This window comes from Cygnus olor, chromosome 1 (assembly GCF_009769625.2).
Source record: "Cygnus olor isolate bCygOlo1 chromosome 1, bCygOlo1.pri.v2, whole genome shotgun sequence".
In the NCBI taxonomy this organism is placed as follows: domain Eukaryota; kingdom Metazoa; phylum Chordata; class Aves; order Anseriformes; family Anatidae; genus Cygnus; species Cygnus olor.
In genome coordinates, this window is record NC_049169.1 from 61,324,574 (window position 1) to 61,343,612 (window position 19,039).

The 19,039-nt window shown below is 39.4% G+C and overlaps 1 protein-coding gene across 2 annotated transcripts in view; it reads right to left on the reverse strand.

Moving 5' to 3' along the window:
* The window catches only part of BRAF (B-Raf proto-oncogene, serine/threonine kinase), an 82,889-nt gene that overhangs the window by 49,598 nt on the left and 14,252 nt on the right, over positions 1-19,039 (reverse strand). For both annotated transcript variants that reach the window (XM_040561025.1, XM_040561037.1), the window contains exons 2-3: positions 17,957-18,058; positions 8,186-8,449 (exon numbers count right to left, since the gene is read on the reverse strand). In XM_040561025.1, the coding sequence (XP_040416959.1) occupies positions 8,186-8,449; positions 17,957-18,058 (366 nt within the window). The remainder of the gene's footprint in view (positions 1-8,185; positions 8,450-17,956; positions 18,059-19,039) is intronic.

Below are 19,039 nucleotides of genomic sequence, written 5' to 3' on the forward strand. Positions count from 1 at the left end.
GGGTTGTGAAAGTCTTAAAAATACAAATTTCCCCTTTTAAAAATACTCTTAAAAATACTTTTAACAATACATATTTACATTTTAAGAACTTTCATCAACTTCCAAATACATATATACCTGTGAGCCTTATATAAAGCATGCCAGCGCATGATAAAGTGGAATCAACTTTACTGGACCAAATTTATGCTGAGTTTTTACACCGTCTCTAATTACTGTTAAACAACAACAACAAAAAACATTCTTCTATAGTTGAACATAGCAGAAAAGGAAATTTCTTTGGACTGAAGTAATAATGTTTAGAAACTGCCATGGCATGTTTTTAGACCTCACAGTTTAAAAACAAACAAATAAATAAAAATAAAATAATAATAATAAATAAAATAAAATAATAATAATAAACAAACCACTAGACACTGACTTGATTCTATCCAGAATGGGCAGGCAGCTGAAGGAGGCTTCTTTCTGGAAGCAGAAGCAGTGTCTGCTGCTCTCTTTCCATAGTTTCACTGTCACTACTCAGACCACTCCAGGCAGAAATGAAATTCAGAACAACCAAACCCACTCCTTGCTCATACTCACAGAAAAAGGGCAGGCACTAGAGAAAAGGCCAGCTCTAAACTCAGAGCCAAGCAGCAGAGCTTCCTCACCACACTTAGGACAATTCCACCAAGAAGGTCGGAGGACACAAAGCAGACGTCTCATCTGGGAGCTAGTAGGGTGCAGCAGGCAGCAAAAGGCCACATACAGGTTAAGAGCAAGAACCATCATCACCTGATGTCTTTCAACTGCCCATCATTTCTCACACCTAAATACCAATTTTTCTGACTTTCTATAGTCCAGCATTCCGGTATTCAGGACTGCTCCTTTACTTTCAGACGGTGTCTTCACACACCAGAAGTACTTAGCTGGAAGAGATCTCTTGGGTAATCAGGATCTGTCAGGAGTGCTAAGATACAAGCAAATTCAATCTTTTGACTGAACATACAACCAAGCACAAGTGTTTAATTCAACATACAAACTTTTTCATAAAGTACTTGCATTTGAAGTCCCTCCAATGGTGTTCCCTTCTTCCCTATTGGACTTCACTACATTACCTAATATTGTTCCTAACTGCAGTTATGACTAGTTTTAGCCCTTTGTTGTTGTACCAAGGCCTTGTATTAACCAGCTCTTCTCAGAAGCTTTTATCTCCTCCAGTATGAATTACAAGAGCTAGAGAGCTAGCGTTCAGCATGTTCAAAGACCAAGACTAAATATGGTTGTTCACACAATGTACAATTGTGTCCACAGAATTCCTTACCGTAAGACAAACTTCTAGTATCCACAGCAAGGGTTTAATGGAGACTGGACTGAAGGTTAGCAAGTAGAAAAACTCAAAATTCCTGAGGGACAAATAGTTCAAATTCAAAAGGACACTGGAAGAATTTTAAACGTGCCTGTTCTGTTCTTGTATTCTTCTATAGGCACCTACCTGTGACCATCAAAAGAGGAAACTGTGTTGGACAGACCTCAGGTCTGCCCCATGGTTCTTTCTTATGGTTCCTACATATTCCAAAAGACTCTGTAATGACATATTCTGTTAGACTGAAGGAGCCACAAGGAAGTAACAAAAAGCAATGCATAGGCCAGAGGAAACAAGAATTGTCTACATGTCCATTCTTCCTTGTAGAACAATGCAAAACTAAGCACACAGCTAGGTCCTAGCCCAACCTGAATTTTCTTCCTCTAGAGCCCTGTACATCATGCTTCCTGCCCCAGCCAGCGATACTACATACTTGCCAAGCTCACGTCTGCACTGCTGTAATACTGACTACATGCCATAAGCCTGACACACAAGCTAAGCCAAACTTGAGAACCACAGATCCTTCTTCCAGATTCAATACTGCCCTGAATATTGCAGTAGCTCCTCTATGGCCCTTCACAGAAACACGCTTTGACCATCCCTTCAGGGCTGCCAAGCACTCCAGATACATCCAGAAAGTGTTTAGTCCAAAGTCTCAGAACACATTCCTGCAAGCCAGAACTGACGGGTCACAGAAAACCTATCTAGAGCCTTACTAATACCTTAAAAGTCTACAGTAACCAAGCAATCTACTGAGTGAAATTCCTAAGTAATTTTAGCTTTACATTGTCAGCTTTTACAGAAGGCGGCAAAACATGCAACAGCCCTAGCAACTGGGAACTGGGATTTCATCCTTATCCCAGGCTTATCAGCTTAAAATTGGCAGTCCCAAAGACATGCAAAAGATACATTACCCAGGTGCTCAAAAAACACCAAAAAAAAGCCCCTGAGGTCAAGGTCAGCATTCCTATCTCCTTCTCCCCCACAACAGCTCTCCCCTAATTGGCAGCTTTGTTACTACACACCTAATACCCATTTAGATTCCTGACCCAAATAAACACATTTTCCCTAAATTCTCCCATCCATAGCCTGGGTAAGCCTGAAATTTGTTCCACAAAATAACTGATGATGGCAGGTAATACTCATATCATGTTGCACTTGTATCATTTCAAAATCCTTCTCTCTGGCCTAGAAAACAAACAAGAAACCCGCAGAGACCTATCATGGTCACACCCCTGCAGAACACTTCTCCAGAAAACATTTAACATGCCAAGCTGAACCGCGCCACTGAGAACAGAGGAAGTATGCATATTTCTTTGAGTGACTTGAATTCAGACATTTATCTCTCTACATTATAGGGGATGGACATTTCTTTTCCCCAGAGAACAGCAATCTGTTGACTTTTCTGGGAGGTTGTTCAGAGAAGAAAACTTCATCTCCTCCCAAGATGACTACACAGGAAAACAATCTTATTTCTGACACTCGCGTATGCATTGATTCCCCTCCAACTAACCAACCCAGCTACTTGTTTTTACTTTCAAAGAAGTTCTAAATCTGCTGTGTTTCCAGCTGAATCAAGATGCTAACTTGATCTGCTAATTAATCAGCAGCAGTAGGCTCTACCACTTACTGGCTAGGCTTTCAATGAAGCACCTCCAAGGTTCCTACATTACGAAAACCTTTCTGTCAAACACCCTGATTTAGCATGACACAAAGAAACTTTACGTCAGATGCACAACCTACTTACACTGGTCAACATGGTCTTGTTTCTCTGTACACCATTGTTTTTCTCTTGTTATGGATTTGGCTGGAATAGAGTTAATTTTCTTCACAGAGGCTCATAAGATGTGGTGTTTGGGATTTTGATGGAGATAGTGGTGATAACACCTATGTTTCAGCTGTTGCAGAGCAGTGCTGACACAGAGCCAAGGACTCGTCAGCTCCTTGTGCTGCCCCACCAGGGAGGGGGCTGGGGGTGCACCAGGAGCTGGGAGGGGACACAGCCAGGACAAGTGACCCAGACTGGCCAGAGGGATGTCCCATGCCATGCGGCGTCATGCTCAGCAACAAAAGCTGGGGTAAAGAAGGAGGAAGGGGGGACGGCGTTTGTCTTCCCAAGAAACCATCCCACGTGCTGAGCCCTGCTTTCCTGGCAGTGGCTCAACTCCTGCCTGCGGATGGGAAGCAGCGACTGAACTCCTTGGTTTGCTTTGCTTGTGCACACGGCTTTTGCTTTACCTAGTAAACTGTCCTTATCTCAGCCCATGAGTTCTCGCACTTTTACCTTTCCAGTTCTCTCCCCCATCCCACCTGGGGAGAGCGAGCAGCTGTGCAGTGCTCAGCTGCCTGCCGGGGTTAAACCACAACACCTCTCATTATACTTCTAGTTGGAGCCAAGTGAAACGGATATATTTACTTGATCCTCCACATAAACAGTACTACTAATAAACAAAAAACACAAACATTTTAAGTATCGAGGCAGTTGCTGGTCAGAAATGTAAGCAGCTTGCCCCACTATTTCCTGCACTTCTAGCAGCTCCAAACGAACAGCAGAAGGCTGCTGCAGTAGTTGGGACTGTTTCAGAACATGATCAAAGATGAATAACAAAGTTGGCTCTCCATTACCAACCAGTCAGGTTTTATAAAGCCAGTTTAAGCAGCATCATTGTATGCCCCAGTAAAAGAAAACAAGCCTCTCTTGTATCTGACAAAATCTCTCAACTCCTGAAGTGGGTCCCCAATCCTACAATTAGGTATGTGATTGGTGGCAGAGTCTGAAAATATTATTGTGATACTAAAAGAAGATTTCCTTCTGAAGTGGATATTGGCTGAAAGTAATTCATGTGGGGGGGAGCCCATGGCAACACTGCACCTCTCCTCTCCCCCCTACACCCTCTTGGTTGTAGGACATTTCATACTTTGCTAGCCATATGGAATTGGGAGTGGGGTGGGGGCACACTAACAGTAGGTACCATATGTTTTCACAAGGAATCACCTTCCTACTTCAATCCAGCACACCTGAAGCTGTTCTGTACATCTGAAAACCCCGAACATCACGGTTACATAAGCAAATGGCTCAGTTAATAGGCACAAGAAAGACATGAGAGGTCTGTTTTTAAAGCCAGAGGTCCTAATTAAGGTTGTGTGCTAGGAAGGAAGATCAAGATGTGTGTGCTGCTTCTTTAGCCATTCAGAGAAAGAAGGAAGTACTACAGCAAGTAGTCCCAGTATTCACAGAAAATGGCCGGATGGTTTTTAGGCCAGTAGTCTATCATCCAACTACCTGCAGTTCCAACCGCACTGCAAACTGCGATTACTTCTGAACTGGGTTTGCTTAGGGAATTTCCTGAGTTTCCAGCAGACTAAGGCTAGGATCATTGTAGTTGCTCCGTTTTCAATATTTACTAAGAGTTGTCGCACAAGATATTCCTAACTTTCTCAGTAACGTAAGCACTGTTTCAAGTTTCAGATACATGAACTTCAACTCCAAGGCCAATAACCCCCAACGCTCAGTTCCTATAAGCACCAATTCCCAGCTCTTACACAGAGGCAATTTACTATGTCTATTAAATAAAAGCTTAACTTAGTAATGTAACTAGATCCAAGCAGTGTGTAAAACTGAATTATAGTCATTTCTCTATCTGAAACAAAGCTGAATCATTAATTTGCAGTATTTGCTGATCAGACCTGAGCATACATTTCCAATTGCTTATTTAGAATAACAATTTCAAGCAAAAATGGGTTGCTCCGAGCAGAATGGGAGCTGTCCTCCCCCTTGCTATACAGCATATAAAGCAGGATTAAACCTCTCCACTGCAAACACCTGGTAGGAAACAACAAAGCCCAAAATCTGTTCCACCACCCAAGGAGGACTTACTGAGGCTGCTCTGAGCACACAAAGCCTAGTTACGTGTCTCAAGTCTAGCCGCCTTTTGCTAATAGTATCCTACAAGTATCTGCAGAATTGTCTGCTCAACCCTCTCTGCTTCTGCACACATCTGTTTGTGTATGCACACCTGCAGACACACACCAGATTTGAGCCTAAGGAGACTTACACTTTCTCCCTACCACTTACCTGCCTCCTCTTCTTTTGTCGGTACAGCTTTTTTTTTTTTTTAATCCTATCACAGCACAAGACCACAGATTTTCCTGAAGTTGTGCGCTTAGTGTCTCACATTTAGCAAGCTGAAACCAAGCTGCAGGCCTACCCTGGGACAGCAAATGGTGATTAGACTCCAGTAGAGCACAGGAGATAAGAGCAAGAGCCTCTCCCTGAGTATACACTCAACTTAAACCTCATTTGCCTCCCATAACCAGGAAAAGCATCTACATTCAGTGTCGGAAGAATTCTTTTTCCCCTGCTGTCAAGCACTGACCATTACTACCAAGTTCTGGTCAGAACTCCTTCAAATGACAGCACATCCTCAAGCTAGAAAGTTACCTCTTAGTCAAGACACTGGACTAGTGATCAAGTTCAAGAACACCAGCTTGTCTGTGACGGAGTGATTAAGTCTGCCAGCTCCTAATGAGCATGACTAATACTGCAGAATCACAACATCCACCAAAATCTCAAAGCTTAAAGATAAAAATGAGAAGAAATAATAGTCTGGGGAAGCAGAGTCTCACACATGTTTTAGAGTATACCAAGCTAATCCATTACTGTTACTTAAACCAATGCATCTTCAAGTTCTTTAGGCAGCCCTTTTTACTTCGATGAGACTGGGGTAGCAACACACACAAAACCTTATCTCAGATGAGGCAAGACAGTTCTGTACTGGCCCCAAATTACCTCTTGTATCACACGGTTCACACTGAAATTCAGTTACATCTTCTTCCTAAACTGTAATCGGATTTACATATGCAGAAATAACTTTTCTTTTAGGTGCCCTGGTTGAACAGCCAAATAAAGTCAAACATATTTTCTCTGGTGATCCTACTTGTAGCCTAACTTAAACCTGGTGAAGCACACATTTATAAACATCAAAACAATCATGCTTGCCTTCAAGTTTGTTGCAGTGTATTGCATAATCATAAGGTCTTCTTTATACAAAATGATTCTTAAATGCAAAACAGAGGTCAGGCTTGCTAAAAGCCTTAAAAACACCTCTAATAAAAGGATTGAAGAGGAAGTTAAGAGGGGAGGGAAAGGAGCAGCAGAAGCATATTGCAGCGAGGAGGAAAAGTAAGAGTGGAAACATACTATATGGCCTAGAGAAGAGGAAGAGATAACATGGAGCAACAAGAAACGCACAGAACAATGCAGGAAGTGATATACTGTGACCTACTGCAGGAAAGAAAAAGAACTTGTGGACAGCTTGATCACAGGAGCTGAGGCTACAATAGCTAGACAGACTGAGACAGAACACATGAAGAAGAAAGCAGGGTGCCTCGCTGAAATCCAGTACTCTTCTCTCCAAATTTCAAATGTAGGCTGCACTAGGTGCCAAGCTGTACCTCACAAGCAGGCAACAAAATCACCTTGCTTAACACTGTGCATCTGCACAGTGCTACAAAGAGGTTGTAATTTACATTAAAACATCACTCTCTAGGTTGAAAATCAAAGCCCACTTTCACTCTTCAGCAACATTCTGAACTATTAAGCTACGATAAAAAAATCAGATGAAAACAACTGCCCTTTAACCTGTCGTTCCCACTATAAGTTTTATGATCTCTCTTATTTCATGGGATGGAGGGAAGTAAAGTGGCAGGAGAAGGGAGAGGACATGCTTCCCATGTCCAGTACTACTCAGTTTGTGCTTTCTCCTCTTTGCTAGTAACACAAATTCCCCAGGTTGTCACAGTTCAGTGATAGCCAATACCTGACTGACTGCTACGAAAAGCACTGGTTTCACACAGACACTGGCTGTGCTATCCATTCAATTCCCATTTCCACTGAGAACACAGCTCCCCTTTTAAGTGAGAAGACTTCCAAAAAAAACAACAAAAAAAGCCTAGCAAAAAAAGCCTAGCAATTGCTGACAAGCCACAGTCATGTATCACAGTTCACTGGTCAGTGTATTATTCAAAAGCACATATTGAGGCTCTTCAGTAGACAGCTTGTAGCAAAAAAAAAAACCCCAACCAAATATGCCTCTAAAGGACAGCTAGATAGTCTGCAAAAAGTTAACCTCTTCTTCCACGATCCCAGGAATCACAATAACATTGCCAAAACAGATAAACACCAGGTTTTGAGCAGTATGCAGGCAATGCTACCACAGCAATACTTGCAGGCTCCTGCTAATAGCAGCAACGTCCCTCCCGTAGTCAGTTCTATATACAGCACCCGATAGCATCAGGGTCCCAACACGAAGCACTCACCACAGCGAGTGGGGAGGTAAACAACAAAAAACCAAGTGATTCTGCACAGCCCTCCTTAGCTGCAGGAGCCTGGTGCTTGCTGTACAGCATTCACTGCTGCTAGTAACTTCAACAAGATGGAAAACATTTATTTTCCCCAATCTTGCCCTGTTAAATTAATCAATAATTTTACACAGTACGAGAAATAGAGCTTTCTGCCCCCTCTTACCCATCGTGAAACAGTAGAGTATGCTACGTATCTAAAAGAGCTGATTTTAGGAAAATATTTGAGTTATTTCTATTCTAAGAGAACTCCTGAAAGTGTTGTCTGCTATAGCAGTAATACGGAACACATATTGTTGCTAATGCTGTAGAAAATATCCAACACATCAAAAGGACGGAGCTTTGCAGAGCGCAAACAGATTTGCCACCTCTTTGACTTCCACATGGGTTATTTTTTCAGGTCCTAAATTAACTTTTGGATGAAAGCAAACAGAAATACAGGAAATACTGAGGTTCTAAGTATATACAAAGAAATTGACTTACCACAGTCCTTTGCTTGTTGGGCAGGAAGACTCTAACAATAGGCTTCTGTGGAGACTTAGGGTTATTCCGTGACATATCAGTAGGGTTTTGATAGACTGAAAGGGATGAAGTTGCTACTGAGAGGCTAGAGGAGGAAGATGATGCAACTGTGTCTGTTGAAGCTGAACTGGAGACAGAGAAATCAGTTCCATTCCCCATGGATTCCAATAATTGCTGTTCTCTCTGCTGTAGAGCATCTAGTTTGCTGGTGTACTCTTCATAGGCCTGTGAAGGAAGAACAGCTATTTTAATGATGTAGTAGCCTCAGACAAAAACAGAAGTCTAAATTCAGAATGAACGTGAAACAAAGAGCATTCTAAACTAGTTCAAACTCCCCAGGAAAACACAAAATGGTCTGGTCAAAGTTTTTAATAGGAAACAAAGCAGTAGTGGCTTTAAACTCACATTAAACTTTCTGAAACAACTAATTTTTAAAATCGATAAAATGAATAAGTGGATAAAAGAAATCATAGCTCATGGTTTCAAAGCACCTCTACTATGTGGTACAATTCAGAACTCCTTTAAAGGACAGCAATCTTTCACAAGTGTTGTCAGGCGCATTTCCAGATTATTGCGCTACAGCTAAATGCATCATTCTCTTGGAATGACAGAAAAATACATCTAATGCAATAATTACGAGAAAGCAGAAACCTGCTTTTTGCTACCTGAATCTGACCACTCACTCAGCTCACTGTTCACCATTCTTCACCTCTGGTACTATCCTTTCATTCCAGATGGTAAAAACATTTGTTTCTGTTAGAACACAACCAACTTTGTCCTGTTACAAAGTCACCCAAAAACCACATAAAAGCAATTGTTTGAAATATATATTTTTTTAATTAAACTGTATGAGATTAATTTGATTTTCCACCGAGTGAAGGTTATGCAAATCCTGATTTCACACTGGCCAAATTCCTTTAAAAAAAAGTCTGCAGCATTAAATTTGTCCATAAAGTTTTTAAAATAAATATAGCCAAACATTACTGATAAGTTTTGGAATACAAATATGCAACTGTATATATTTTGATTTAAAGTTGGTTTCCATCAACTTTATTTGTAAAAAGAACATCACAATCTATATCCCATTATCAGTGTTATTTCTTCAGTATACAGGGTAGTAGATATCTTCAAAATTCTAAATCAAACAATTTTAACCAGTTAAGGAACTTGTGTTTCATGCTGTATAAACAATTGGTGTTAAAGATGTGTTAGACCTTTGCAGAGAATAAGAAACAAAGATCTTACAAACTAAACATCTAAACAGTAATGAAGAAAAATTTTATCTCTCCAGTGAGATTGATAACTGTGTCAGGCTGCGTATATTTTCAACATGAAAAAAGATATTTACTTTAGGGAAAGATACATCTGTATTTGCTTTTCTCTAGTTCTCTGTGCATAACTTGCTTCTTTCTAGATTTATAGGAGAACTGAACTGGCCAAAAATCTGCAGGGTGCATATTTGGAAAAAATATTGATTTTAAGAGAAAAATAACCATGCTCATAGATTCAGTGATGCAAACACACACTACATTTTACAATTCCACTTAAATCATACAGGTTCCATCTTTTAATAAATGGACATAAGCTGCAGGAAACTGACAACTGCTTGCTATTTCTTTTAAGAACTGAAAGTATCTAGTGTTTCATGATTAGACAACAAACTTGATGACTTTAGGCCAGAACATTTTCACTCTGCTGTCAAAAGTAAATTGAAAGTTACACAATTATAAATAATGGCATTTTTGGCTGTACAGTACCATAAGCATCTCACTCTTACTTCCAGGAACAACTTTTCATGTAAATTCCAGTAAAAGTTCCATGTGTCAAGAATTATTTTCAGTAAACAAAAATTAAGAATCATAAACTGTTACCATTTCACCAATACTTTTCTAAATACTTACTTCCTTTTCTCATGAACATTGCAAAATATTATTTGCACTAACATATGCAATGTTACATTGCTTCCGGATACTTGTGGGCTTAGTTCCTTCACAAAACTACACATCTTTCAAAATACTCAATCCTACAGTGTTTACACTGGCAGCTTAATCTGTCACTAATGCAAACTCAGAAGTCAAATGATTTATCTTACGAGCATAAACACTGAGCATGAAAAACTGGGAACTCTTGCAGGCTTCAGATTCTATACTATTAAACTCGGCATGAAATGATCTATTTTTTTTTATGGAGGCAAAAGCTCTCAAATATTATACCGTTACTCAGTGTCAGAGCAGAAGATCCCATTATAGAACACTATGGAAGTAAAAATTTACCATTAGACTTTAGATATGTTTTTCCTCTTAAAAAATATTTTTATACAGAAGCTGCAATAGCATATGCAGCAGAAACAGAACAGCTCCAATGAAATCTTTTTCACAAAGATTAAGTACATCAGTCTCAGCTGATGACTAACACCCACGCACCTTACACAGACAACAGCACCAAGTCAAAGCCTAGAATTATCTCACAGAGTTAAATTTAAGGAGTGTTACGACAGCAGAAGTGGACTTTTGTAAGGTATTTCTATCTAGGAGAAGATTATGCCATAGAGCATGGCCACATTAGCTGACAGACATCAACAGCTACAAAAACCTTCAAATCAGACAAGGACCTATCGGTCAACCGTAAGGCTGATTTCTAACATCATTAGTGTTTGAAATACAAACTTACAAAAAAAAGGCATATCGTATCTACCCTAGAAAAAAAAGATTATGCTGAACATTGTAGTAATTTATGAAATGAAGGATTTTAAAGGCCTTTCAGAAGTGGAGTTGCTATCCAGCCATCCTGTCCCAGGCACAAAACTCCGCATTTATCTTTCCTGCTGTGCTTGTTGCTACCATTGGGCTTCCGTGGTCCACTCCTCCAGTGGGTTTATCAATTGCCAAAACCAAGGTGTCTTTAATAACGTATATTATCCACAACAACTTTGTTTGTCCGCTCTGTCACTAGAAGGCTGCCAATTTTGGGTCAATTTGCAGCATTCCCCAAAGTTAAGGAAAAATTTATTCAAAAAGCTGAATGCTAGATTCAAACTGGCACATCTTTTCAATCTGCAAATAACTCTATGGCTATCTAAACTAGAAGCAAAAGTTAATTGTAACTATATTGCATATCAGTACATATGCATATTGTGCACTGTCATACATATGAGAATACTCCTGAAGCTTTAACTGTGAGTAAAATGTACAAAGGCCTGGTAAGCTGCCAAGTCCATTTAAAGCATTACAAGTTGGCGTGCTTATATACAACGTACAGACATGCTATACTACGTCGCTGCTCACTCACAGGCAGCAGAGTAAAAAAGTTACTCCTTAAGTGTTGCAACCTATTGACAAAGTTAGTGGTGACCTCAGAAATCAACAGAATCGCATTAGGTACACAGCTGTCCCACCACAGTCCTGTCATCATCATCTTGCCAGCAAGGGATTTCCCCAAAGGCACACGTTTTTCTATTACATATCACTCATATTATGTTTGAAATTTGCTTTCTTGGGCCATAACCTGACTATACATTCCATTAATAACATCTAAATAAAATAGAAATAACAAGTGGAATGTTTTTTTTTCAGAATTAACCTGGGACAAAACCAAATTATGGTTTCTTCTTCTCCCTGTTCCCCACCGCATCTGGCTAGAAACCCAGCCTAAACTCAAGTGGACCAAGTGGTTTTTATCATTCTCTCCCCCTTCCTCATTCAAATTTTTAGGTACCATCCATATTTTGCAAGGCTCTTAAAAGCCCAAATTACAGCTTCCACGTCTCTGAAACCCACATTGTGTTGCTATTTAAAAGATGTCTGACCTTTTAGACCGTTGATCAAATGCAAATCCCACTAAGTTAAATGGGAGCTGAAGATAGACAGTAATGTAAATCAGGATTTCTTCATTTAGTAAGACTCCTAAATCTGTACTCAGTCTAACTTTAGACACGCCAGTTTTGGTCCAACACGTTTGATCCACATCAGTTAGGAGCCTGGTGAAAGTTAACCTGAACCTCTCCAGGGACCGCCAAGTTTCCCATTGATTGTACCCAGCATCAGTGTTTTCTTGAAATACCACAGTTTGAACCAAGCTGAGATTCATCATTCTGATCCATTTCAGACCGTATGTGCCTTCTGTTGCAAAAACATGCTTTAGGTCAGCAAAGAGGTAATCTTCTTTAATTAATTAGACTTCCTGCATGGATTCTCCAGTTATACAGGAATAAGAAATGAAATACTCTCCAGAAATTCAATAGCTGAACTCTCAAAAATGGCAACAGCAAGACCTCTGAATAAAATTCTGTTTTCCTGGACTATTAGGCATAAAGTAGAAAAATCACAGCAGTTAGGGACAAACATATCTCTACCCACATCATTCTCATTTTAATTAGCATCCAACAGTGAGACTATGAAAGAGGACGATTCCTGCAATACCAAAAAGCTGACTGAGTTTTGAAACTTGATTTGATACTATCATTCCAGCCATGCATTTGTACACTGTTTTATTTTGCATGGAGTCTGAATTAAAAAAAAAGAAGGCAGCTTGCTCTTGTACTGTTAACTGAAGGAAAGTGCAGGTGCAAGATGCAACCTCACTCTACGCGAAGAACTCTGGGCTAAGCAACAGAACTAAGGGGCTAATAGTGCTAAATGAAATTCTCAGCTAAATTTGTCAGCTTACATTGTACACGCGACTGCTAGGCAAGAAGGACACAACACGTTCTGGAATTTTAAATAAGGCCTCTTGAACAGTCATTAAGAGTCTGTAATAGCTAACAAATCTGATTAAGTTATTTAAGTATGATCTCTCCTTTATAAATTTAAGCTGACCGCTTTTGGCCAGTTTTGATCTGTACAACCCGGTCGAATTTGCAAACAGCATTTATTGCCAGCGTTGCACTGAAATACACAGACCTTTATCCTTCTTTCCCTAACTTGTGTTATCCTTGTCATCAGTACTTTGTTGGTAGAGACAAGAAGGTTTAATTTTCATGGCCATTATAGAACAATATGCAAGGACTTATTTTAACAGTTTTTATTTTAACAGTTTTTGTTAACTGAATCCCAGGATTTCCCAGTATCATAGTACTTGACTTTTTCTGCAGTGAAGTTTTCCACTATTTACAATGCTCTAACAAATCTTTAGAAAAAGGGTTTTTCCACAGTGAATCACAAACTGTGTATTTTGGGAAACAGCACTTCAAGTACAGATATAACACAGTGAGAAATTATGTGGGAAGACAAAAACCATTGATGTTTTCAGCTGCTGTCATACAGAGTGCTTCCAAAAATGTAGTAAAACCTACCAAGGAGCCCCTGCAGCCTCTTCTCCAGAATAAAAGAGAAGTGCTATTAATACTATTTCTACATCTACCGAGTCAAACAGTTATTTCTAATATTAAACAGTGATTTCCAGGGGTCTGTTAGATCCGAGATGCATGCTCATACACAGATGTAGGAAGAAGTTAAGAGCCAGGATTACCTAAGAAAGGATTTTAGCTACAATACAGAAGCCATGCTTAGATTTGAACATGGCCAATGCTTACTACATTAATTATTTCTTCCATCCAGAACAAACAGAGAGGTTTTTCTTGTAATCATTTTAGAGAGCCTTGATAAGAGTCCCAAAGCTATTACTAATTACAGCAATTAGAAGAAAATTGTATGGTTAATGATGAGTGTTCTTTTGTTTCTTCTGTTCACTTAGTTTCCTACCCCTGCATCTTTCACGCATGCTCAGGAGCATCTCAGCAGTTTCATTCTCCTTCCTCAGCCCCTCCTTTCCTGTCCCGACAGGAGGGAGACAGGTGAGATGCTATCCTAGAGCTTCACACTACTTCTTCCACTTCAAGACAGCTGGAAATGGTAACACACACAGGCTTGAAGGCCCTACACCACCTGCCTAAGAGTCACCTTTTTAAGGTCATTGCTGAGGAGCGACAGATCAGGGCAGGGAGACGTCCCTGAATCTGAGTAACTTCTCTTACAAGAATAATTAAACATACGCTGAACTCAACATAGCACATGTCAATTACCTGCAATATTTCAAGTCATCTGCTCTTCTTTCACAGTCAATTGATGAATCCTGAAGTGATGGTTGCAACAATAGCTGTCAGTTTTAAAATTCTTCTCATGTAAGACGTGGTGAACCCCACCCTCAGAATTAAAAAAAAACTGCCACACAATTTTTTGTCTTCACTCTTTGAGATGAGCACAGAAGCAAAAGCTTGTTAGCTCATATTTTCTTAAGCAACTGTAACTAAGGCATAAAATCATTTTTATTTTTAAATGAGGTGTAGGTTTTATATTCAATACAAAAATAAATCTCCTAAATCTTCTGAATGCTCAATTTTCAGGTTTATTTTCTGTGTCCAGTTCTTCAGCTTTCCTATGGACGCTTCCCATCTCTTTTATTCCTTTTAATTGAAATGCTATTTTGTTGCCAGGTTCAACCACAACTTTACTTGACAAATCCATAGAGGCAGTTGTAACACAGAATACCAGCCAGTATGCCAGGTGTTCCGAGTCCTCCCTGTGAACTTCAGCAGTTGGTAAGAGGCATAAACAGCAAGGTATAAAGCCGTAAGAGAGTACAAAAGAACTGAGCAAATCCTATGGTACTGGAACTCTTCACACCAGAAGATGGATAGCTGTCAAGCTTTCAGTAGATATCAAAAAGCCACGGTTTTGCAGAAAGCAATACAGCAAACTAGATGTTTACAACAGTGAAAGGCAATAGGAGTGAAAGCAAAAGTGTTCATCTGCAGGTACTTATCTAGCAATTAGCTTTGGATAATTCCATCTTTTGCCAAGAGAAGCAGACAACATGCTTGCTGATAGCCCTCAAGAGATGATCAACAGGCAGAGTCCACAGAAGTCATTCAGTGTTGCTCAGTTTTTATGGAAGATGCAAGAGATATCAGAGCAGTGGAAAGAAGAAAAGCGAAGGCTGACACCATCACTGTAACAGGCTAACAGATTTACCCACAAAGACTCTGGCAAAAACAGGGTGATAATTTACATCCAGAAATGAGACTTCAGCAAAACAATTAAAATACAAGAAGTCAGAGGAGGCTGGGCAGAGTTTGAAGTTACACAGCCTTCCTCTTCAAGCATATACTGGAGATACCACACAGACCATAGCAGCAAGGCCTTGGTTGAAACCCTGGGAAAAGGCAGAAGTCACACACAGAAGACATGAAGATGCCCAGGTATGGAAAGTGAGCAAGAGGCCCAACAGCATACAGTGGCTCCGAACACAGGTAGCTTGCTATTTCTAACGGATGTCAAAAGGATGAGTTATCTACTGAACTGCTTAAGCTACCCACACGTACTCTGCATAATTTCCTGTTCTTTTTATGCATATCAAAACTACTGCATTTTCTTAGTTCTGCATTTTCTAGAAGCAAACATGTTCTTCCCCACTTTATCACGCTACATTCACAGCTTGTTGCATATATAGCTTTGTCCTTTCATGCTGCGGCTAGGGCTGTCCTAGCGCTTCTTCTGATAAGCAGAGGAATACAGAAAGCTAAAACATTAGCTCCAGCAGTGACAAACTACATCCAGACAAATGTCTGCAAAGTAAATTCTGACAATGGAAAGCAGCCCTTGTTCTTGACCAAGCCAAAAACAGCCAAAAAGATTGGAAAGGCGCAGAAAGGTCGCACCAGATAACTGTTGCTGCATTGAAATGAATCATCAAGGGAAGACAGTAATCTTGCTTCTCACTGTATCAGGTACGTCGTAATATATTCCCTTCTTTTCTTTCCCTCACACTTCAGTTCTACTGCAGGAAGTCTACACACTAAACAAGTGACTGGTTTGCAGCATATAACCCTATTCACTTCCATTAATCCATCCAAGTGTGATTGAATCCAAGTTGATGACCATGCAAAGAGGAGGCTTCCCTCTCTCTCACTCCATTTTCTAGGTTCTTGACTCACAGCTGCAACCTCTTCCCCTTCCCTAACACTAACCACAGCTCTGGGACTCATGGGACTCCATCATAACCACATTCAGTCTAATAGCTGGATGGCAAACTAATCCAGCAAAACCAGAATATTATCCTCTTGGGTTAATGACTTCAAGTGGCTTAGCCACTACTGGTACTGCAAATACCTGAACCAAAGAAACAGAGGAAACTCTTAGAAAAAAGAGCTGTGAAAAAAACACAGGCTCTTCATTTCAACACAGGTGGGCTCTTTTTCACAGGACTTGCTCCTTTATGGGGTAATTTATCCGAAAGAGTACCAGCATTACTTGTCGTGAGAATCTCTTCATGACCCAGTACAACTCGGTGTGGCAAAAGAATACCCTGCCCTGTCCAGCAGGTCTTGCATAGCACACAGATAAGTCTGAGTTACTGTTTCGTCTCAGCTGCACATGGAACCATCAAACTCAAAAACCTACTTTAAGGTTGATGTTTTGTAGTCACCAAGCATCCCAGACTTACCATAGTTTTTACACTACTGCAATAATTTTTGGGTAAACATTTACTCCTGTACATGGCCTCTTCCCTATCAATGAACCATAGAATAATTTAAAAGCTTTCAGTGTAGGGATCTCACTTTTAATTTACATAAAAGCAAGTGACAAATGGCTGTACCAAACTAAACAGTTCACGACCTGAAATCCAGACTTAGTAGACATTAGGCTTATTATTATTGCAACCTGATTCATCATTTAATAAAACCGACATACATTCAGCAATATTAAATACCGAGATCTGGAATGAACCGGTTCAAGTTTATATAAACACTGGTCTGTTTATATACCACTGAGTGGTTAAAATAGTGATTAACACTCATTCAAACCTTCCATTTCATATTAGCAATAAAGGAACTACAGAGGGCCTCATTTGACCTTAACAGTTAAGGACATTATGTCAACACTTGTACAACCAGGCTACCGCCCTGCTCTGACATAGTAAGATAAAAGCTAGAAATACCTGAAATAATGAGATCTTTATTTTTAATTACCCAGTGCCATTAGGCAGCAAGCACAATTAAAAAGACTACAAAAGAAAACTGGTTGACCTCCAGTTATTTCAATACTTGAAAGACCCAAGAAAAGGGCAGGGTTTGGAGCAAGCGATACCTATTCAATTCCTAATAGATGCAACTGATGCACGTGGTCCTTTTATAGTTTCTTAATGGTCCTGCATCCACGCAATTTCATGAATCAGGAGTAATGAAAGAATAAAGAGATTTAATTTTTAATTAGCTTACAAATTAAAGGCAGCTTTAAAATATTACTCCACCCTACAATTCTTTGCATTTCTGTAAGAAAGATCCCTTCTACTAATAACAGTTTTTGTATTCCAAATGACTATATTTCAAAGGGGAAAAGAAGGGGAATTCAACTGCTTTAAAGGCAAAGTTAGTTTTATGTTTCCATGTGCATATATCCACTTAAAAATGCATTCTTTATTAAATTTTTTATTTTTGTTATTATTACTACTATTATTTTAAAACTACGTACACAATTTTTCCCCCCGCACCAAAAAGGATGCCTTACATTTCAATTGCACCAGCATTAACTGTTAAAAAATGCCACTGATCCTCCCTTACTGATGTGTATGAGGAATTCCACACAGCTCCCTTCCATCTCCAAAGAACAAAAGTTAGGTTTCTAGTCCACAAGGGAGATACACTCTTACTACAGGTATTCTTACTTTTAACACAAGATACTTCATATAAGATAGATAAAGTACTAGTGACCTAACCACATTTGTCCACAAACTTACCTCTAAATATATTGATGGTGGGTTATGCTCTCCTCCAAACTTGTCTAGCAATGCTTCTATATGTTCTTGTGTTAATTTAATCATCTGTTTGATATTCCACACCTAAAATAGAAAATGAAATATTTTAACTTAATTAAATCCTAGAGAGCCTATAGAATCAACCCTAAACCGTAACAAATTACATTTTATAGATATTTAATAACAGAAGTCCATAATAAAAATATTTTAATATCAGTAAGTGCACAAAGCTATCCTGCTCATTCATGGTCAGTAAGACACATCTTACTTCCCAGATAAACAGAGAAAAAGTAAACTTGGTTTCAAAATTCAGGAATGACGGTATAACCAACTTTTTAGAATGTTTTGGTTTTTATGTTTATCAAAACCGTATTTAGTATTTTTCCTGCAAGTCTCTGTAACCCAGTTTCTACAGCACTACCAAGTTTAGTGGAGTTCTATCAAGCCGTAAGTAATCTGTGTCAACACATTCACATAATCCAGACTTGGTTCTATTTGCATGGTAATACAATGTCTCGATCTTAAGTACTTTCTATACCGTGAATTCTACATTCCTGTGCCTTACAAGTTTTCTTACAGGCCTTGGATGTGATCTGAAAGAAACGTTTACCTTTAGTGCACAGAGAAGACTTACGGCACTGTACTGTGAAACAACTCAGGTTGTTAGTTATTCGTCACAACATCCTGAAAGAGCCAATTTCACGACTTTGAGATTACTGTAGGGAAATGGTATTACGAATCCTAATGCTAACACCTAAGAAGGCACCAAATCAATAACTCAAGTCATTTCAAACAATAACGCTACACTGATTTAAGAACCTACTTAAACCCAACAAAAATCAGAAATTTATAGGGTGGAGAGGGAAGAAAGAGGAGAATCTCTTCTTCACAGGTACTGCTGTTCAGACAATTTACCAGAAAAAAAAAGTCAGAGTTATTAGACCCAGAATAGGAAAAACACATTGCTTCTTCCAAAGGGATTATAAGGACTTCTGTTACATTTTTCAGTTTAACTCTTATCTATTTCATGGATTATTATAACATATACAACCTCAAGACTGGGTC